Source organism: Formica exsecta, unplaced genomic scaffold (genome assembly GCF_003651465.1).
Source record: "Formica exsecta isolate Colony F162 unplaced genomic scaffold, ASM365146v1 scaffold72, whole genome shotgun sequence".
Lineage (NCBI taxonomy): Eukaryota > Metazoa > Arthropoda > Insecta > Hymenoptera > Formicidae > Formica > Formica exsecta.
Window position 1 is genome coordinate 2,292,157 of NW_021853485.1, and position 22,769 is coordinate 2,314,925.

The 22,769-nt window shown below is 33.5% G+C and overlaps 3 protein-coding genes across 13 annotated transcripts in view; 1 reads left to right on the forward strand and 2 right to left on the reverse strand.

Moving 5' to 3' along the window:
* LOC115243614 overlaps positions 1 to 2,766 on the reverse strand; it is a 19,901-nt gene extending 17,135 nt beyond the window's left edge. Inside the window, exon 1 of the mRNA XM_029820745.1 lies at positions 2,681 to 2,766. The gene's annotated coding sequence lies outside the window, so the exon portion shown is untranslated. The remainder of the gene's footprint in view (positions 1 to 2,680) is intronic.
* The window catches only part of LOC115243502 (androgen-induced gene 1 protein-like), an 18,278-nt gene extending 756 nt beyond the window's left edge, over positions 1 to 17,522 (forward strand). For 3 of the 6 annotated variants that reach the window (XM_029820576.1, XM_029820575.1, XM_029820574.1), the window contains 4 exons: positions 357 to 527; positions 12,720 to 12,857; positions 13,570 to 13,787; positions 15,221 to 17,521. In XM_029820576.1, the coding sequence (XP_029676436.1) occupies positions 369 to 527; positions 12,720 to 12,857; positions 13,570 to 13,787; positions 15,221 to 15,419 (714 nt within the window). In that variant the 5' untranslated portion in view covers positions 357 to 368 and the 3' untranslated portion in view covers positions 15,420 to 17,521. Of the gene's footprint in view, positions 1 to 356; positions 528 to 4,790; positions 4,870 to 6,634; positions 6,689 to 7,047; positions 7,483 to 9,470; positions 9,652 to 12,719; positions 12,858 to 13,569; positions 13,788 to 15,220 lie in introns of those variants that run through there. The other 3 variants (XM_029820578.1, XM_029820573.1, XM_029820577.1) reach the window with 3 other exon arrangements.
* Positions 17,217 to 22,688, reverse strand: LOC115243497 (protein smoothened). Of its 6 annotated transcripts, none has more exons than XM_029820560.1 (9): positions 22,325 to 22,687; positions 21,794 to 22,105; positions 20,916 to 21,356; positions 20,667 to 20,839; positions 20,379 to 20,590; positions 19,857 to 19,982; positions 19,471 to 19,672; positions 19,216 to 19,386; positions 17,217 to 19,140 (listed from the first exon to the last, which is right to left on the reverse strand). In XM_029820560.1, the coding sequence occupies exons 2-9, from the start codon at positions 22,103 to 22,105 to the stop codon at positions 17,859 to 17,861; spliced, it is 2,919 nt and encodes a 972-aa protein (XP_029676420.1). In that variant the 5' UTR covers positions 22,325 to 22,687; the 3' UTR covers positions 17,217 to 17,858. The 6 variants fall into 6 exon arrangements, with proteins under 6 accessions (XP_029676420.1, XP_029676421.1, XP_029676425.1 ...); XM_029820561.1 differs by having other exon boundaries at positions 17,217 to 19,116; positions 22,325 to 22,685; XM_029820564.1 differs by lacking the exon at positions 22,325 to 22,687 and adding an exon at positions 21,588 to 21,725 and having other exon boundaries at positions 17,859 to 19,140; positions 21,877 to 22,012.
* Between the last annotated feature and the right edge of the window lie 81 nt (positions 22,689 to 22,769).

Genomic DNA, 22,769 nt, shown 5'->3' on the forward strand with positions numbered 1-22,769 from the left:
TATATATATATATATTATATTAGAACGATCTTTGAGAGAAACGATTTTTCTCTATACCACAGTCAAACTTTATAACAAGTATGATTAATGATTAGCATTAACATGGATAGATGCCACAGAAAAACTTTGGTTTTAAATTTCACTAACAGTTCAGATAAATTAGATATAAATTTTAAGAATAAAACTACGCGCATTCACGATACTGATGCTATCGAAATTAATCCGATATATTCTGTCTTTGTATTTAAATATATAATCAGCTTTTTATCGCGTGATATCGATATCTTGTAATAATAATACACCATCGCTATCACTACTATATTTTACTAATTCTGTGTATTTATTGAATTTGACAGAAAATTATTAGAATGGCGCTCGTTTCAAATACTCTAGTCCATCTGGTCAGTCTGATGATGTACGGTTTCACTCTATTCTATGCCTTCACCATCTTACATATTCCTATACTCGGAAAAAGATTTGAAAAGTTTGATCCTGGTCAATTCAAGTACTTAACGATGTGGGATGTGGTAAGTTGTATATCTTTTTTAATTGTAAAAGATTAATCTTTCTTTCTCCTTGTGTGAATAAAAAAAAACAATATGTATAAAATATAAAGTATATAAATACAAGTGTAAAATTAATAGGCCAAGAAAAGTAGTTGATAAATAAATACATCGATTATATATTATGGATACTTAAATAATAATCTAAGAATTTTTTGTTTTATGTGGAATATAACATTTTTTTGTTTCTATACTAACTTGCGTTTCATCAGCCACAATTAAAATGATGTATATATGAATTATAAATATTTAGGTCAATAGTATAAGTTATCTAAACCTGATTAAATTGATAAATATAACGAAGTTTGGTAAGACCATACATAAGGCTAAAATTATATTTTTTTTATTTTTAACATAATATAATGATAATTCGATTTGCGCGATAACAAAAATCTTTCTCTTCTTCTTATCAATATTATTAACTCACCCATGTAACCGTGAAGGAGAGTGTGAGAGTTGAAAGATTAAAATAAAAAAAATGATTAAAAATTAAATGTCAACGTATTGTTAAATAAAATCGTACAACGACAACATTGGACAAGAAGTAGCAGAAAAAATTCTTGTCGTAAAATAATTAATTATTGTCACTGAACACTCACTATCACATAATGAAGTTAATGAATCTAATCAAAAAATCAAAAGCAAAGCAGAAAATAAAACTTTTTCTAATTGTAATCTCTTATGTTCTCAATGAGCGAGATAAGTTTTAATTGATAGCTGACTTTACGACAATTAAGCTTTTATAAATATTGGATTAACACCAAGTGCGCATGTGCCGAAGTCTATCTTTGCGAATTATTTTAAAAAATCTCGAGCAATGGAAAATACATCTTGTCTAATAAATCAGTGTCCTGTATCACATTCAGAATATTTTGTTGTTGTTTAATCTTTTGTAATAATTAGGCTCATAGTCCAAAATTTCTACGTTATTCCAGTCCATAACGTAGTGTGTAAAAGAATGTGCTGAGAGATAACTGATTGTTTGGACAGATGTGCTGTTTTATATTACACATATGTTCGTTGATTCTGGTTTTCACAATAATCTCTTGGTTTATCCAACATAAAATGCATTGATTTTTACATTTAAGTTTATAAATGACATTGTTATTGTTTGTTGAAAGTGTAATGTTTTTATGTATTTTTATTATACACGGTTTAGGCATTTAGACTCGGTTGAAACATTTAAAATCAATGGCCAGGTTGGTCGTCTGAAAAGCGCTGCCCACGTATTCCGATAGTTCTTTGACATACAAAAATACAATAAATATTTTGTTATTGTTTTTCTCATCTTATACAGATTTAATTTCGTGGCAAAAAGTTTTTTAAATCTGATATTGATGTATCTGTGTATGAGAGGTAGAGATAAATAGACAAGATATTTCCTTGAACTTCTGAAAGATAAATCACCTAATAATAGAAAGATAAATCAATTTGATCGGGAAAACATTTTTTTTTTTTTTTTAGTTATAAAAATCTTATCTCTATGGCAGAGATTTGCAAGAGATTTACCTAGCAAGGTTAGAGCTCAATTTCTACTCAAATTGATCGATTGGAATATGAAATGGAAATTGAGTTCAAACGATTCTGAATAGGCTCCCATATCAATTCTACCAAATGTTGTTTAATTAATTCTTGAATCGATCATCCTTGAGTTCTGCATATGACATACATACACGCGCAGGCGAGATCATACGTGTGTATGTAAAATTTTATACAATTTTTAGTGATCTATTAGCTTAAGATCATAAAAAATAATTTAACATTGACCAATACAATCAGCAACGGCAGAATTATAATATACATTGTTGTAAAATAAAAAATATATTTAAATTATATTACATGCATAAAAAGGACTAAAAAAAAAAATTAATATTTGAGAAATTAATTATTACATGCTATAACAATTTTTTTATTTGTTCCTTGCTTTTTAATTGTTTCAGATTTTTAATAAAATAGATTATATAATTATCAAAAACAGTTTTTTTAGATATAAAAAATTATAAATAATTATAAATCTTAAATGTATACGGCAAAATTTAAAATTTGAATAATTATCGCGGAGATAAACAAGGAATTAATTTTATAACTAATAAATAAGTAATTTATAAATTGCTTACCCCATAGTTGCTCCGCTATCGCTCAAGGCAGACCATCTCTTTTTTTCTTGTTTGTTTTTTTCTTCGTGGCACCAACATGACACTCACTTGCGAAAACACGGTTGATTATGATGGCGTCACAACAATCACTATAGAATCGTGATGATTGCACGGTACTTTACATGGCATTTCCGATGTTAATCACATGGAACTCACACTTTATTATATTGCAATATATCGGTAAAAATTATGATCCGCACGCAAAAGCTACGATCTACTTGAAAATCGTATGTCCTTTATGCGCCACTCGCCATTTTTGCTATTTCAATTATCGGTTATGGCTATGCTAATACTAAATGGTTAACAAGAATGGCAAGCAAGTTTAAAAAATACAGGTAATTATAAATATGGTTTATCAATTAAATATATCATAATGTCATTTAAGTGGAGTTGATCCATTTATACGAGAAATTCGAGAGTAACTTGGCAACTATTGCGTGATACTAGACGAATCGAATTAGTAGCTGATTAATACGCGATAATCATTGAGAATTAATTAATCGCGCAGGTCCATAACAAATATTGTAGTGATTGTAGAAAATAATCGCTCTGAACATCTTGCTAGTACTTGTTGCGATCGCGTCTCAAGAGATAATATGACGACATACGTAGCGTCCTTCCCACTCGAGCCTCGCTGTATGAATGACAACTAGGCTTTCGATTATGTAACTTTTTCCCTAAAACGAAAACGTGAAAAGAAAAAATGTTCTCATTAATTTCAATGATAACATTTTCCACTTTTCAAGGGCATTCCCGCTCTAAAAAAAAAAGTTACATGATCGAAAGCCGAGCGAGGTGAGCGCGCTAATAAAAACACCGTGATCATGTCCTTGACATCATGAAACATTTTACATAATACGAAATACGTAGACGTATACGTTATATTCTATTCTTTAAATTTGTAGTGAATGATTGATAAACGGATAATTTTCTCATAAAAGACGTCGCGCAGATTGAATTATCTGTTACCAACCAGTTAATAAATCTCAAATTATCATCAAACGCTTTCAAACGACGCATTTGCACACTTAAATAAATTGTGAATTAAACTTATCTGAAACGATATCGATAAATTAGCGCAAACGTGATAATAAAACGATGTTGACAACATATAATAAAAGTGTAATAAATTTCAGTTAGCTATTGATGGAAAAAAAAAGAGTTTTTATTAGTTCTTATCAAACATATTAGCATGTTAATCGCTTTTTTTTATATTATGTTTTAACGTTAACTCGAGGAAATTGAAAATATATCTTTATAGTTGTGTTAGCGATTTTATATTGTATAATTCCAAGTCACTATAGAAAATCGAGATATAGACCTTGCCCAGAATGGTAAATTGATCTCCTTCTCTCTCTGTTTCTCCCCTTCTAAGTCTCTCAGAAACAGATTTATTAGAAGATGATCTAATGACAAATAATTTTCCACATGCTATATAAAGAAAAAAAATCACATTTTTGTTTATTTTTAAATATTAAAACTAAAGAGATATCGAAGAAATATAAGAACCATTAAAAAAAGGGGAAGAAATTGCAGAATTCCAATAAACTGCAGATTGAAAAGACACGCCTACATTCGAAGGAGATATACACTTAAGGTCTGTAAATAGCAGTGGAGACGGACAAAATCAATATTTGATCATGAGTCTATATCAATGTTTATATAATCGCACAAACCGCTTCTTATTTCACTTTATGACATATACCTCTTTTAATAAAAAAAGAAACTAATTTTTAACTGATTGTGAGCTTACTTAGATCATAAATATGCTCAAAATAGACTCCAGCCCCGGTAAAAGACGATGGGTGTAGGGTACCCGGAATAACTAAATCCATTACTGGGGATGTTCTCCCTTCCATCATTTTCTCCTGAACGCGACCGCATGAACTAGTGCCAAACGCACGCACGCTGCGGTCTTTTCTCCCTTCCCTCTCCCGCCGTTTTACTCCATTGTCCGTCAGTAAGTCGCGAACCGCCGACACGAGTGCTTCAGGGAGTGTTTTCATGCGACCACGTGAAATCTGACAGAATCTCACGTTCCGAAAGAAAAAAAAAAAAAAAAAAAAAAAAAAAAACAAAAAAAAAAAAAGACAGAAAGACAGCTACGTATTGGCCGCTCTAAGAATCGAAGCGCGCGTTTTCCGCACCAAGTAAGGGTAGATCGATCGACATCCAGAGGTCGTCGAGACGGCTTGTAGGCCGATTAAAAATAGGGTTCTCTTATTCTCTATCTCTCTCTCTCTCTCTCTCTTTCTCTCTCTGTCTTCCTCCTTTTGTCTCTTTCTCGCGGTCGTGTCGATGGACGACAATAAATGCGGAAAATTCGGTCGTTTTTCCCCACGCGTATACGGCAGACAAAGCGTTGTACAACAATCTCACGCGATGAATTCAGATCCCGGCGATATATTGTCGTGTCTACGCGCAATAATAATCTCCACGTTTGTCATTTACACGAACAATTTTCCCGTACTTTTTGACACATGGAAAATTCAGCCACGTTGAGACTTCCGGTCTCGAAGAGTGGGATGGGGTGGAGGTTATGTGTCCGCGGACACGCCGCGTCCGGTGGCATCGTCCGAATTCGCCCGCTCGATTGTCGAGCACCGCGATTCTGCGGCGTGGCGTCGCGAAGTCGTAGCGCGTGGGCGGCTGTCGCCGGGAGCCGGGACTCGGCCGCCCGCACTACGATGCGACGTAGTACGACACGTGACACGTAGCCGAGAAACTGGCGCGCGAAGATTCTTTCTCTCTCGAGAAACAGGTGACCTGGACAAAATACGAATTTACCTCGCAAAGTTTATTCGAGTTCGTAATCTTTACGGGCGGGAAGATCGAAGGGGAGAAACATTGGAGAATCTCTTCCGTTCCCCGGTTATTTTGTGTTTTATTTCATTCTAAAATTCGATTTGATTACGAATGTACGGAGCTTTGTTTACAGTGCAAACACAAGCCTGTCAATGACCTTCGATCTTTAAAACAAAAGTAAAAAAAAAACATTTTGAAATTATTTGTTCTTATAATTCATAACTTCAGAAGTCAATATCTCTTGAACGAAGTTTTTGCGAGCATACTACCAGAGGAAAATTTTTTCTTGTCTTAAGGTCCTAAATTCATATTTCAAGTTTGGCCATTTAACCCGGGAACACCCTGTATATTATTATTGTGTTGTGTTTGGCACTGTAAATTTCATAAATCTTTAGGATGCTTGAAAAAATTACTTACACTAGAAAAAGAAATTAAATAAGAGTAACACAAAAAGATATATTTTTTAGTTAATTAAAACGGAAAAGGAGAATAAAAAAATGCACGATTTATTATATAGTAGTATTTATCTGAAAAAATAAAAAATATATATCGTTATCAATGTGTTTGCAACGTTTGCACGTTATCTTTTGATGATTCATGTTTTAAATTCGCGTTGTTAACGCTTGCAGTTCAATTTCATCGTAAAACAAATATAATAGTTCAAGTTATAATGTGTTTTTCTTCTTTATGAAAAGGAAAACAAAAGAATTTGACTAAATGACTTAAATCGTATTCTCTGCATATATAACACAAAAAATGCTGTTCTTTTCATTAATATACTTTTATGCAAATGCAGATTATAAATAAAAAAGAATGCAATGGTTAATAATAATATTCATACGTTTGTATTTTTCATACTTTTTATATTATTTTTGTAAATGATATTTATTATATATTTATATTTCCACCTATTAACTATTTCTCCGCTATTTTTATTTGTATTTTTATTTTACGTAATCGTAATATTTCTTTGATCATATATATGGGAATTTTTTCCATTTATTTAAAAGTTTTTTAAATATTTTTTTACGTCATTTTGCTGTTTCAACCTACTATTTATTTGCAATTATTTGCGACATGCTCTTTAACTGATATACGACTCTCTAACAGACAGCAACACCACAAGTTGACAACTTTTGATCGACAGCACGCGCATCCACAAAGGTATAACAGAAATAAAACAAGTATCGGATAACAATGTATCGACGATCACAGAGTAAATGCCATTCTCGAGAGGATAATCATGTTGGTCCAGATTCGCGATCCGTGAACTAAAAAATCTCTATCGCGCAAACTGAATTATGTAACTTATTAATAGGTAGGAACGGGTCACCTAATATTTCTTTTAAGCGCTCCACATTCCATATTAAATTTGTGAAAGGGAAATGCTCTATTAATTTCACGCTTCGACAGCACGGTTAAAAGAAAGACCTACAAATGGGTGAGCCCCGATGACCCAGTAAAAATATATGGCGAATATTAGGTGTGAGTTGAATTTATCAGAGACTTTACACAATTGCGTAAAATCGCTTTTGTAAATGAGATTTCAGCTAATATCAGCGCAAGAATTTAATTTTCAACGAGTTTCTCCGAATTCCGAGCTATTTTTCTGTTTTTTATCTTTATAATTTAATACACTCTGGCATTTAAATTCACTTTTAATTACTTCCTGCTATACATTTCCTTTAAATCTTTTACTCTCTTTTTCTCGCTTAATTTTCGATATACTTTCAATAATCGCACATAGTCTTCATATCTTTATTTGATCATTAAATATTACAAATATATTTTTTATACTTTTTTATAATCACGGTCCGTCAGAAAGTTTCGCTGAATTAAGGTTAATGCTAGTCTATTGTAATATACTTTGCGCTTGCTCAAAGTGCTTTTACATTGTGTAATGCGATTAACAGCAACATTTAAGCGAAAGATAAAATGCTTCTTGGTTCTCGTCTAAGGTATTGTTTTACGAGTATATTTAGTTTACAATGTTTCATTCCCATTTCATTCTTCGTGTATCGAAAGTAAACGCAAAACTTTTCACTTATCTTTTTTCCGTGAAAAAGAGTACAAGATAAAAATCGAATGAAAAAAAGAGTACAATGGTAAGAAAATAAAGAATATCATATTTTCTTGAGCTCATTAAAAAGACAGACTTTTATACAAAAGTATATCAATTTTGTCTATGTAATATAAAATAAATATCAATATCGGTGTATTTTTATGTATTTTAAAATCTTATTCAAACAAGATTGTCGAGATTGAAGCACGTGTAAGAATCAAATTGGGGAAAAGAAATTCACCGCATGATTTATGTGAATTATGTGAAATTGTATGAGGAGAGAAATCGCGTTTGATACATTATAAACGAAAGCCGCAATTGTTAGCTTTCCGGATTAATCGACACGTTCAAAATTTCACCTTTACTTAATTCTTCCGGATTGCGAATGATGTTTATCTGCGATATAAATCAACTGTTATTTAAATCATCAAAAGTCACGGACGGTTACGAAATTTTCTCTGCAATCTTTTTTTGATGATTCATTTCTTTTTGTAGCCGTGAAAAAAGGTCGCAGTGAGTTGCTTAGTTATGCCGGCGATACCTGTAATATGTAAGAAAGAAAAAAATCTGCTGAGTATATATATATGTATATATATATATATATATATATAAAATAAATTATACATATACATAGCGTGAAAAAGATAGTAATAAAAGCGAAAAGAAAGGATTCCGTTGTGAATCATAGAATGGAAAACAAGTTTAGATCTGTTTACTCATATGTAGAGCCTTTTTTACAACCGGGTACTTAGTTACGTATAAATTATGTAACTCGACTATATACACTCGCTTGCATAATGTACGCACGTGTTGGGAAATTATCAACTGAAACTTTCCATCTCTCCGAACTACCTTTCCTTTACATATTCATCACTTTGATAAGATTAACATGCACTTTTGATGACATTGTAACAAATTGCTACGATAATTGAATTAAATAACAAATCGCGTCCATCGACCTCGATACCGACTTCGATAAGTCACTTGCAAAAAGTATAAGAGTTTCGAAGCTAAAACTAGTGCAAGTAAAAAAAGATTGTGTGCAACCAATACGAGAAATAAAATATATAAACTAATTATCTTTCTTTATTGTATTTTTTTTTCAATTTTTCGTGTATATTAATATTTCAATCAGAGATTAAATTTAGAGAGCACAAAATAAGATGACATATAAATATACAGTGAATATATACTTACGAACGTAATTGTGCCTGCAAAATTATTTTATTATTTATCCTAATCTTAAATTTTTACATAATCAGATTCAAAATACTATGTTTAATAAATAATTGCCTAAATCTTTGCTCTCTCAACTGCATTTTTCATTATTACAGCAATTTCTTGGCGTACGTTAATTTTCTAAAGAGAAGGTGTGTTAAAATAAGACAACTCTTCTTTGGAGGACTTATAAATATACGTCAAGGAATTGCTGCAATGTTAGCTGGCCATAGTAATGGAAAATGCGGTTGAAAGAGTAAGAATTTGCAAGTACCGTCTAGACAACCGTTTATTCAATGTATTATTTCAAATTTATTGCTACTAATATAATGCGCGATAAATTAATGCGTTCGTAAATACATGTTTTTACTATATTACATATTTACATATAAATCTATATTTTAATAATATTTTAATTATTAGCAAATATGCGTATTATGTCGGTCTTCCCTTATTGCTATCAGACGTAAAGATTTCTCGCGGCTTATTATCGTTGGATCTGAAAGTTTCAATCCGAATGATTCTAACATTACGAAATGGGATGATTTCGTAAAAAAAAAAAAAAAATGTATGTACACGCGGACACTTGTATCTGCTTCCTACACTCTTGTTTGACGATTGATGACATCGTCGAGTATCGTCCAAAGAGATAATTACACGTTTCAGACTAGTCGCGAACAGCCGTGAGATGCGAGAGGGCCTAGCAATCGGATTCCATGCGGTTACTTTCCTGCAGTTCGCTTTCGCGGTTTTTTACGATTACACGTATACGATTGTGCCGTACAATGTCACGAGGGTGCACGGCGCTTTCGGTGGGAAGTTCAAGTTTCTAACGTTCTGGGATGCGGTTAGTATCGATGTTACAAGTTACACAAGCTTAGTGCGCCGTTTTAATTGATGAAGTTATCCTTTGGTGTCGATACATGTGCACGTTACACACAGAAATAGTCACATACACACACGCATTCACACGGATACATAAATGTGTTTTTGCATTTATCTTTCTCATTGATCTTTTTGCTACTGCAGACAATGAAATTTCGTTGTGACGATTGTCGAGAGAAAGAAATGTTCCCCGTAATGGAATTTTCATGAAATTGTTATTAGGATTGTTGATAGGATTCAATCGCGATGTATGTGTATCGATATACGTAACGAGATCTCGACGCAATAATCCGAATTTAATTAAAAACCTGGTCAAGTTTGTCAGAACGAGATTTCATTGCAATGAGATTTTATTCTCTCATTGTTATAGCTTGGTCTTTAAACTTTATTTCGGATCGTGTGTGTTTATACAGGGTGAGTCATTTTAATCAACGCACGCAAATATCTCGTAAAGTAAGCAAGATGGAAAAAAATGTTTTATACAAAAGTTGTAGGGTTCAGAGGGGGACACATGATGAAAATATGAACTTGACCTTGAGTGACCTTTTCAAAGCCAAATCAATGTGATCGATATTTTCTTAAATGGAACCCCCCATACCATCTTGCTTACTTTACGAGATATTTGCGTGCGTTGATTAAAATGACTCACCCTGTATATATTTACACTCTTATGTATTTTATATCTCCTACATAATATATTTAATATATAAGGCAAATAACGTAAGATATTATAATTCTAGAAAATATTAGTATATGTATAGCTTCCAGCGACAATTAGATCTTTAGACATCTTTTTTTTTTTAGAGAACAAACTTCTTGCTCGTTCGTATTTTTGTAAAAAAAAAATATTACTTTCTGCATCTTTCATGAGGTAACCATCATACGTTGATGAGAATCTACTATTCCTCGCAAAAACTGATTCTCTGCGATTGTATATCCAGTAACCACGTGCAATGTATCTTTATTACCATGTTATGCAATAGTGAAAACCGACACGTCTATCTAGTATACCTGACGCGTTCATAAAAATCACAAACACGGTGATATAATATTCTTCAAGTCGGACAAACGAAGAAAACGAGATACACTCATCTATGATTATCGGTGAAATCGAGGGAATTACGTACAGAAGAGTTTCTCTTTAAAAAAAAAAATATGGCCCTTCTATTCTATAACCTTTTTTTTAACAAAAAAATTTTGTCTTTAGTTTGAAAAAAAGCGTGCAAATCTCATTTATTGCATCTTATGCGAGAAAAAGGTTTCCGTGCAATTCAGAAGGAAGAAAAATTATTAAAAAATAATTATCGTTGAAATGGCTAAAAAATTCTCTAAAAAATCTCTAAAAATTTGTAGAGATATGACACGTCTGAATGAAGGAATGCACAACGTATATTTAATACAGATATATTGTAATTATTTATTTTTTTAAAATCAATAACGCATGTCGAACATTAAAAAAATGTATTGTCGGAAAAATGGAATGAGCAGCTCTTATTCCACTCAATTTGTTCTGTTGAACCAAAAGCGTGACTCTACATTCGACGAGATTATGTTCAAGCATTTTGTCACTTATCGTCGCGTGAGATGACATACTCTCAACCATTTCACGCTTAAATTGCCGCTATCATGCCGCTCGTAAAGAGCAAAATTCAATTGTTTAAGCACCACTTGATATTTTGCAGTCAACAGGAGGCACGCGTCACACAAGACTGCTTATGTGCAACGTCAATCGATCGATAATTACGCTCAAATGCTCGCTTTAACTCGAATTAATCTTTTCACTTAGCAAAATGAGAAAAAGCAATTTTCGTATCGTCAGATCTAAAATTTTTAGATTAATGAGTTTTCTCCGTTTGCTTTGCAATTATTAATAAGTATGCAATAAAAGTATTCAAATAAGGCATTATAATAATTAAAAAACTTTTTCTGTAAAATTTTTGCTCTTTACTCTCAAAGGACCTCAATTTCATTAGATGCTAATTAGTACAAGTAGTTTAATTGATATCAAGGACAGCGTAGATAATGAGGTCACTTCCTCTTGTGCTATCAACAAGTTAAAGCCTCACTTGATGGAATTGCACACGACGTACGTCATGCATTTGTGACTGACACGTAATGGATTTGAATAGATAGCGTAAAATAAGTCTTTGGAACAATATTCAAAACGTCAATATTAGGTGTCTAAACTCACTTGTCTAAACGTCTAAAAATCGTATACGTGATAGAATAATACATGAAAGGATAGAGCTCGTGATATTTTATATCTTATTATCGCTTATATGATATTTTATGCAATATAGTCAATATAAAGGAATTAATATCTATTAAAAATAAGGAAATAAACGGTATAATATTTATTATACAGATATCAAAAATTAAAAAATATCTAAAGTGAAGAAAAGAGATGTAAAAAATTCAGTCACGTACAATATACAATACATATATATTAACAATGTATGTAATTTACATGTATGTTAATTATAATATGTGACTACTAATTACAAATTTGTATTATCCGTGTGAAATATTTTTAATCAAACGACTCGCGCATCAAGTGACATTCAAATATATATATATATATATATATATATATATATGCTAAACTACGCAAATAATATACTAATATTGTAAGTGATAAAATATATGTTTACAGTAGCAGCTTACACATGCCTAAACTGATTGTGAGCAAATAGTCTTCGTCATTCATGCATGCTTATTTCAAGTATAAAGAAGTAAAAAAAGAGAAAACCGTTTGCACATGTTCATTTCTTTCGCAGTCTGTTTGACTTTTGTATTTGACCAATTACACACTCAATTTTCAGCTCGGTTTATTAACATATCCAAACCGATCTTAACGACAAAATCACTGTCGCTTATATATAGTTGCCCCAATAATATTAATTGGACCATATAATTAGTTTCAAATAATATTTTTATGCGCGACCCTCTAACTATATACTGCGTAGAGATTGTTAAAAATATTTATTGACTCATTAATTGAAGCAGCTTGAAATGTCAATTGTGTTCTAGATTCTACAAGCCGTATTCTTTTTAATATGTCTCTTGAACGATTTCTACGGTACGAATGCCGTAAACCCCAAGAAACCACCTTTAGCACGAAAGTTGAAGGATTACTTCCATGCGAGTCTCGGATTTCCCGTCGCCATGGTAAGTAATAGTTAATCTTTTTTTTCCATAATATTGTATTTACGTCAAAACTTGAGAACGGAAAATATCAATAGTTCAACTCCAATGAAGAAGAAAAGAAAAATACCATCTTATAAAATGGATAAACCTATTAATAAACCTACTTATTGTTAGTAAATCTACTATGCGATCGCAATTTAAATATATCAATAATATTACTTTTGTTATTTAATGTAGTTTCCGTTAAAAATATTTTCGTAATTCTACGAACGAATGTACGTATGCGCTGCGATAATGCAAATATAATCCATCTTTAATGCATTTAAACAAAAACATAGTTATAACATATAGATATATTTTTTCAATTAAAAAAATCATTTTTTATCAAAAATTGCATTAATTTAATTATTTTAAAAGGTGTAGAAAAAATATTCGAAATTTTGATATTTTTTAAATAGGGAATAATTTTACTCTGTCTTCTCTATACAGGGTGTTCTTCTCGGTTTCATCTGCTCTACCTGCACATGGCGGGTGATCCGCGAATTATGGGACACCCTGTATAAGTATAATTAATTATGCATTTACCTGCATGTAAAGTAAATAAATCATCTGTATAAACGGATGATTTACTCTCTATACTTATTTTTATATAAATATAATTTGCTATCAAATGTATCATTTATCAAAATGACGTTTCGATAAAACGTAATTCCAATTCTGTCACATCTCGCAGTTCGTTGGCGTGACCTTCTGGGCATTGATGTTCGTGGACCGTGAATTAGTATTACCAAAAGCATTGGACCCGTACTTTCCATGGTGGTTGAATCATTTAATGCACACGATGATTATGGTGACGACCGTGTTCGAAATGATTGTCGCACCACGACAATATCCCAAGCGATCTCGCGGCCTCGGAATACTCGTGGGCTTCATGCTCGTATACTTAATCTGGTAAGTGAAACGAATCCGTATATCCGGCCTGTAATAACGCGTTACGCGTGTATAAGTATATTGGAATACTTTAATAACTTTATACATTTAAATAAACTAATACAGGCTCTTATTAATATATTATACGAAGGAGACAAAAGGCAATCGAGAACCAGCGCGGTAATTTATGCGTATATATGTTTTATTATAATCAAATTACATTGATATTTTAACTAAGTGATAGATACAATCACAAAAAGCGTACGTTTCGGTCTTTTTTTGGGCCATCTTTAGCGCAATTTCAAAATATATGGAATATATTATATCAAAAATGTAATAGTAATAATATGCAGAACAAGAGTGAGTCACCCATGTTGTCAGAAGGTAAATGTTGTATAATGGAATTTCAAGACAGGAAGAGACTGTCCGATAAAATATACTACATTAAAAAAAAAGTAGTATATTTTGTAATATATTTCATCGGACAGTCTCTTTCTGTCTTGAAATTCCATTATGCATTCCATTATTTATCTTCTGACAACATGGATGACTCACTCTTGTTCTGCGTATTATTACTATTATATTTTTGATATAATATATTCCATATATTTTATAATTGCGCTGAAGATGGTTAAAAAAAAAAAAGATCGAAACGTATGCTTTTTGTGATTGTGTCTATCATTTAATTAAAATATCAATGTAATTTGATTATAATAAAATATAAGCGCACAAATTACCGCGTTGGCTCTTGATTGCCTTTTGTCTCCTTCGTATGATTTATATATTTAACTTTTTAATAACTCTATACGTAATCATGTGGAGAGAACAAATTGAAGGAAATATTAGGCTCGGGAGAGAGTAATCCCGGTCACGGTTAGATGACAATACAACGTAATAATTTTTGTTAACAATTTTTTTTTTTTTTTTTTTTTTGAGATTGCCTATCCTACATTAAAACTGCAAGACAAGCCTTCTTATCTTGCAATCATATATGTATGCTTATTTCGATTCGACAAGATGCCAGATAAAGTGCATATTCACCACTGTCTGCTTATGTTTTTCAATTTGAAAAAAAAAAAAACGCAGACGAAACCAAACGATTGATTTGTGAGGTATTTGAGAGGTGGTTTAGATGCTTCAGAAATGGAAATTTTGACCCCGAAGACAAACTGCGTCTTTGTCGGCATTGATTTTGTCGGCGCGGGAATTTCCGGCTAAAAGATGGCAGAAAGTAATAGGTTCAAACGGCAATTATTTTAATTTAAAAAAAAATGTTCTAACCATTTCCTCTCTTAATACATATTTTTCACAAAAAAATCCAGATTACTTTTTTCCCAGCCTGATATATACAGAGTATCCTCCATACATAAGACGAGTTGTATTTATCGAACAATTCTAAAAATCTCGACAAATTAAATGTCCACGTAATCTAAATATGTTGCATTATCTTTCAGGATGCACGTAATTTATTACAAAAGCGGCATCTGGGTGTACCCCGTGATGGAAGTGTTAACACAGCCGCTGCGGATCCTATTCTTCGCGGTGCTGCTAATGTTTTGCACGATTCTATACTTCGTCGGGGAGACGCTGAACAACATCGTCTGGGGTAACGAACACACTAAGCATAAAAAATCTCATGCCAAATCTAAGTAGCCTCGCCCAAGCGGGTGATTCCTAACCGGGTGATGAACCGTATTTGCGTTCTTGCCTGCCGTCTCTGCGGTGGTGGTGAATAAAACAGAATGAAATTTTTCTTTTTTTTTTTTCTATACGCCTCCGTTGCAGCATGCACGTATATATTATATTATTTATCGATATTAAACGTGTCATTTAGAATGTTAGCGTTGTGTATATGTATGTGCATGCGAATAGCGCGCATTTATTTAGGGTGTAACGGGATGAGGATAGCGCGTTAACCCGGCACGGTGGAAATAACATATGTAAGTGAGCGAACGCATGTGCAAGATGTAATGCATTTCTATTTATGTGTGATCACGGACAAGGGAGACTAATTTCCTGTAGGGGTGTCTTTTCTTTCTTTTTGCGCGCGCGTCAATCGAATCAAAACGATACACGCACCTCTCATATCAATATTTTCCCCCGTCCCCCACGACAATACTTATTTTTGTACTTTCGTAGAGCGAGCGATCTATTATATTATTGTGTTTATCTGCCAAATAAAGTTAATGTGGTGCACGGAGAATACTGTGTGTATAATATATGCATATAATGTGTACAATATAGCGCGTACAACGCAACACAAACTTGCCCGATCTAAAGTCCGGATATATTTGTGATCGAGTGTAGGAAAAAAATACGTAGCGGAGAACTTGGAACCGGATTTGAAAACGTAGAAACACCCGAGAAACGGACACAAGAGGAATCTTAAATATCTCTCTCTCTCTCTTTCTCTCTATCTGTCTGTCTGTCATAATATACCGGTCACATCCGAAGATAACATCGTCGAAGACATTTTCTTGCTACAAGTGAGAAAAGTGCCTCGGCGAGACCTATTATTAATTTATGGGACGAAGATTCAACTTTCCGATATTGACGTAAATATATTCCATATATGATTATTGGTTTAATTCAGCGACGTATTTAGTGATATATGGCCTAAATATCAATATTGAGTATCGATATTTTTTTAGAAATTTTATTAAATTAATTCAGTGGATGAGCCTTTCTCGATATTAATTTCTTTGTGCCAAAATATAGTATTTAAATCAGACGTACGTTATTACACGCGATAGCTGCTAAAAGTATGCATTGTTCTCTGTGATTGGATATCTTATAATAAAAATGTAAACGATGATAATTTTATTCCAAATTTTGTTCCTCTCGAAAAGACGGAAAAGTAAGATGTATTTAATGTAGTAATTAATTTTAACACATACACATTGGAAGAAAGCAATATACATTTTAGAATTATATATACATATATATACATAATAATAGAGCGTTTTGAATAGAAACACACTTAAGAAAATATAAGAAAATATGAGAATAGTAAAACTAAATTTTAAAAATGCGACATGTACATACACACACACACACACACACACATATACAGATATTCCATATATCTGTAAATATATTGATAATTACGAAATATATATGAAAAGCAATGATAAAAAAACACAGTTTATAATTAAGTAGCAAGTTTCATTAGAGACATTTGTCAGCAGAACGCGATTTCTAGATTTTCGTATTAGCAAAAAATAATCCACTGAATACTACTTTTCCGCAATTGTGAAAAATGTGATTATTGCAAAAGTACATGACAAATAATATCTAATGGTTATATTAAAATGTGAAAAGAGAGCGTTTATTGTGCGTCCTGCAAACGTTTAATTTTAGATAATATAATTATATCGAGAAATAGATTTTCTCTCTTTTGAGATTAGCGTCATAATTTATAGGCAGTAGATTAATGATGTAATAGAATTATATAAAAAATGTATTTTATTTAGCTACCTGTTAAAAAAATATACGTATAAACAAAGAATATCTTACTGTCATAGAGAGCGTTCGATATACACATTCTTATATATAAACGTCTAAACATACACAATATTCGAATTACAATAGTTTTTCATTTTTGCGGGAAAATAATGTTTACGACGTGTTACATTTTAAGAATTCTCTAGTATCATAGATTAAATTATATTATTTTAGAGCACTTGCGCGATGTGCAAGTTGTTGATCGTACTGAAATTTGGTTACTATTTTAGCAATAATAAAACGTAGAAAGATATCGATATGTTTTATTGTACTTCCATATCTTCTCGAGTGATATTATTTTATTCGACTGCTTCGTTTATTTTCTTCCCCCTCTCTTTCATATATAGATATAATTTACAACAATAAAGACAACCGTAAAACATCATCACATGATCTCACTCTTGTTCAGAAAATACTATAATCATTACAGGTAAGAAAAAATACGAAGATAGCATATAAATAGTCCGATTGTGTGTAGCGATGCAATAGTTGTTATTTAGATAAACAATTACACTATTTAGCACATATCTTATATTATATGCACATTCCTTAATACACACTTGCAAAAAAGAGAAGGTCACCTCAGTCTTATGTCACAATATTTTTGCCTTTTTTCAATTGCGGTGATATCTGAGTCCCTTTAGAACTACAATGTCTGCTATTGATTATTTCGTCGATACTTTGCTTTAACTCCTCCATTTCCAGTATGTCGAGTGGCAATGAGGTCTGCGTCGCCATCTCTCTGGCGTTGGTAGGCCCGTCGTTTTGCAGTAATCTCGTTAATTCTGGATAACACGAGGCGTGACTAGAGTCCATGTCGTCCATCACAGTTTTTCTATACACTTCCTTCTTTTCGTTTTCGTTCTTCATCTTGATATCGCCTGTCTCTTGAAGTAAATGCTTCAAGATAGCTTCGTCCTGCAAGACATACTTGCTCCTATGACTACCTTCGCGGTTTCTCCGATCTTCCTCGTAAGTCTTCTTATTGCTATTTTTATTCTTATTACGCTCGTGCACTTCCTCTGGGTCTAGCATCTTTACTTCTTCTTCCAGCTGACTGTCTTCGCTGTCGCTATCCTGCTCATCCTCCTTTTCCATGTTACCCGTCTCTATGTCGACGTCTTTATCAGCCATATCTTGATGTCTCTTTTCTTCACTGCTTAAATTTTCGTCGCTGCCACTCTGCCCTCGCAATAAAAAGGGCAACAACATGCCCGTGTCTTTGGTGTCGATGACTTTCAAGCCCAAAGCTCGCTCGTCCAGTCCAGCGTTTCCCAATCTTCTACCCATATTGGGCATTTGGATTGGAAATACCATAGGTATTTGAGTCATCAGTTGACTATCCTGGGAAGTGGTGCTGCCCCTCCTGGAGAGCGGATCGATTTTACTTGATCGGGATTTCCCGAAGTCTCTTCTGCTCTTCCCGCGGCGGCCACGCGATCGACTGGCGACCTTCCGCGTCGTCTTCACCTGTGCAATCTGTACGGATATCTGCGAATCTAACGAGTTTCTTCTGGATTCCATAGAGACGCATCGAAAACTATAACTGATCTCAGAGTCAGCTGAATTTCGTCTATTACTAGACACAGATCCTGTAGTACCACCGACTAGCGCACCTCTTCGCGTCACTAATTTAGGCAAAGCAGCTGCCCAAGTCGTGCTAAAGTCTTGCGATGCCGCGGAGTTGAGATCGAAATTCAATCCGACCGGATCCTCGTGAGTATTGTGAAAACTTATGGACAGACGTCCGGCCTTGTTAAACGTTTTACGGTTCGCGAATAAATGCGCGATAAGCTTATGCTTGCTCAGTCTTATAGGAGGCTCTTCAGACTCGCGATTAAAGATTCTGCAAACGAAGAGAAAACACACACTATTCAGAATCGCATTGATGACAGCAACAATAAGTTGTTAACACGAAAAGTACTTAACGTGTATCGAAATTTACCTCCTCAAAAATCTGCACCATGTATCGACCGTCGAACTGGTCCAAACCCACGAGGACATAAGAATGCCAGTCGAAAATAGTGCAAGCAAATGCAATTGCAGTTTACCTGTGCTAGGTCTCATGTCTATTTTGCAATCGGATACGTCTGCATACATCGTCGTTATTGCGCATCTTTAATAAACACAATAGAATATCAATATAATAGATAATACATGTGATGAAATATGCATCTACGACTACCATTGAAATCCTTACATCATATAATTTCTAAAGCTTTGTCGCCATTCCCAAGAGTGTTGAATCTCGTAAATTTGACAATAAAATGTTACAACAACCGCTGCAAGAGTAGCTATAGAAAAGAGCCCCATCCTGACAATGGTTTGTTTTATCTTTGAACTTGCCCTTTCGGATATGATTTCTTGACTGCTTATCTTTAAGCGTATAAGTGTGTAGAGTCCTAAAATAGGTATAACATTATAGAAATAAACGATAATCCTTTAATAACATTAAAAAAAATATCGTATCAATATACTTACAATTTATTTTAATACAGAGAGCGTAAAGAAAAAAATATGGGAACTTTTAATATGATTATTTTACTGTCCTATATATTATACAAATATACATAATAAGAATCCTACCTCTACATAGAAAATATCCTCCTACTAGCACAACAATGGATACAGGACCTAGTACAAAAGCCTTCGCTGCATGATCGGCGTAACCCACGAAACATATTCCCGTCATGCTGTTACCGTCGATTCGGCCTAACGCCATTTTATCTTTGAACTTGCCCTTTCGGATATGATTTCTTGACTGCTTATCTTTAAGCGTATAAGTGTGTAGAGTCCTAAAATAGGTATAACATTATAGAGAAATAAACGATAATCCTTTAATACACATTAAAAAAAATATCGTATCAATATACTTACAATTTATTTTAATACAGAGAGCGTAAAGAAAAAAATATGGGAACTTTTAATATGATTATTTTACTGTCCTATATATTATACAAATATACATAATAAGAATCCTACCTCTACATAGAAAATATCCTCCTACTAGCACAACAATGGATACAGGACCTAGTACAAAAGCCTTCGCTGCATGATCGGCGTAACCCACGAAACATATTCCCGTCATGCTGTTACCGTCGATTCGGCCTAACGCCATAATCGCGACTGTCAAAACGAGTGGTACACACCAGGCGATTAGATGAAAATAAGCGCTCTTCTTGTTTATTCGATCTTGTATCGTGCCAAGTGCTCGGAAGCTCATATGCCAAGCGTATGTCAATATGACAAACCATACCATAGCCGCCATTAGAAAATAATAGACAAGAACAAAGACAACGACGCAAGACAAGTTCTCCCCGCTGTAAAAACATAAATGTTTTACAACATTATATCTTGAGGGATAAAACCCATTATTAAAGTACTTGCAAAACGTACCTTGGTTCTCTCATCCTTAATGTTCCGTCTTTGCGGCATATAATTACTTCTCTACCGCTGGGAGTAAATTGAACTAACCAACCAATGCAAGAAACGAGAAAACAACCATTAATATAAAATATCACTAAAGCTGGATACTTATTTGCACTTCTCCAATCTATCAAAAATGTTATCTGAAATATAATATATAATTATATATATATGTATACACATATATAGTTATAAATATATTTTCTATAACACACTTACAACGGTGAACAAATTAAAACTGCAACAGATACCTGCAGCCCATACAATAAACGAATGTATTTGATTGTGCTCATCAGATGTGTATAATGGGTCATAACATTCTGTTCCACAGCCTTCCACCCCATCGAAAATCGAGAGGGCATTGTCAGTAGGCACAAGAGGCTTCAAACATTTACCGGTAATATTAAATTTCAATTCTCTAATGTCATTTTTGCATAATCGCGGAAACAATTTTGTATTGTCGCACTTTGCGAAATTCGGCCATATCGTGTGATTAATCAACATTCTGCAGGGTCCTGACACCATTTTGCACATCTCTTGAGATGGCAGTTCGACTGTATTATTGACGCATTTCGGCATGAATATCGAGCACAGAAATGGTTGAACAACGGCCCAGCACTTTGGTACATGTCTCAAAGCTTGTAACAAGTGCAATCTTTCCTGAAAATAGGAAGATGTGTATGAAAAAATATAAAAATGCTTGCATTTTACATTACATAACTGACATATAATGCAATATTTAATATATTAAACAACATGTAATAATGTGTTATTAACAACTACGCTAAGAGTAAAAATGTATCCAGATACAACTAAATTTATGAGCCTTATACCTTGAATGTTCCATTCTATAGAAAGATAAGCTTGTGTGTATAATGAAAGAAGAAATACCTGAGACAATTTCAAATATAAATCTTGATACTTAAATTTCCAGATCTACAGGTACAAGAAGCAGGTTTATTCCATAGAATGCTTCACAATGCTAAGTTTTTAACTTGCATGCGTGTTTTTTAAAAGTCATACCATGCGCTTTATCGAAGGAAAGAATAGGAAAATATTACTAATGCAAAGAATATATAAAAAATAATCCTATCTACCTCAATAATGTCTTGAGTGACACGCTCTGGTATAAGGTCCAATGTTGTAAAGGAGTAAGGTAATTTTGTACCCATGCAGGTACCTTTATTCAGCGGAACACATTTGGCAGGTCTGCGACAGGTCGAGACATCCAGTGGCAGTTCTCCTATGGGATATCTCTCGAGCAGATAACTAGAATCTTTAATTCTATGCCGAGGACTCAGGTCCATGTCCTTCCATGTAATATTTTCGCCATCGTTGTTAAGCTCATTCTCCAATGCCGATGACGATCCGTGAAATAGCAAGCAGTAGAGAACCAGCGAAAATATCATCTGCAAGAGTAGAAAACAATATTTTCGTCCAGACATCAATACATATAAAATTTAAGTAAAAGGAGTACAAATGTCCATTTATTTAAAAAAACGAGAAAAGAGATTTTATTTTTCTACAAATATATACGCGATATCTAATCGATTAATATTTTTCAGAAAAAGATAGTCACGTGGAGCGCGTGGATAAACAATAGAGCGGGGCGGGAGAGATGTGCGTACTTTTGTGACTCGTCGCGCTCACTAGTCGAGGCCGTTGTTCTTATGTAGGATTTCGGCTAACCACGGGACAAGGTCTTGATTTCGTCCGACCGGAGCGTCTCGCATCTTCTATAATCTCGCCGCGACAGCGTCTGCACTCAAAGCGCGCACAAACCAGCCGGACCACACACGCTCCCGCTCGACGGACCACCCACGATGCGATTCCCTTATACCCTCGCAAGCCTATCTCAAGTTTGAATACACGCTATAATTGATTCTGCGCATTGCTCACCAGTGGCAGCACTATATTATGCGGAGAGGGATCAAGGGCGAATAGGGCCCTTGTGGATCTGCGAGCTTCTTCTTGGGAAAAAATTGATTCGTATGTATATATATTTCAAAAACAACTACATTGAAAATATTTTTTTATTTTATCTACTATATATATATAATTATTTCTCTCTCA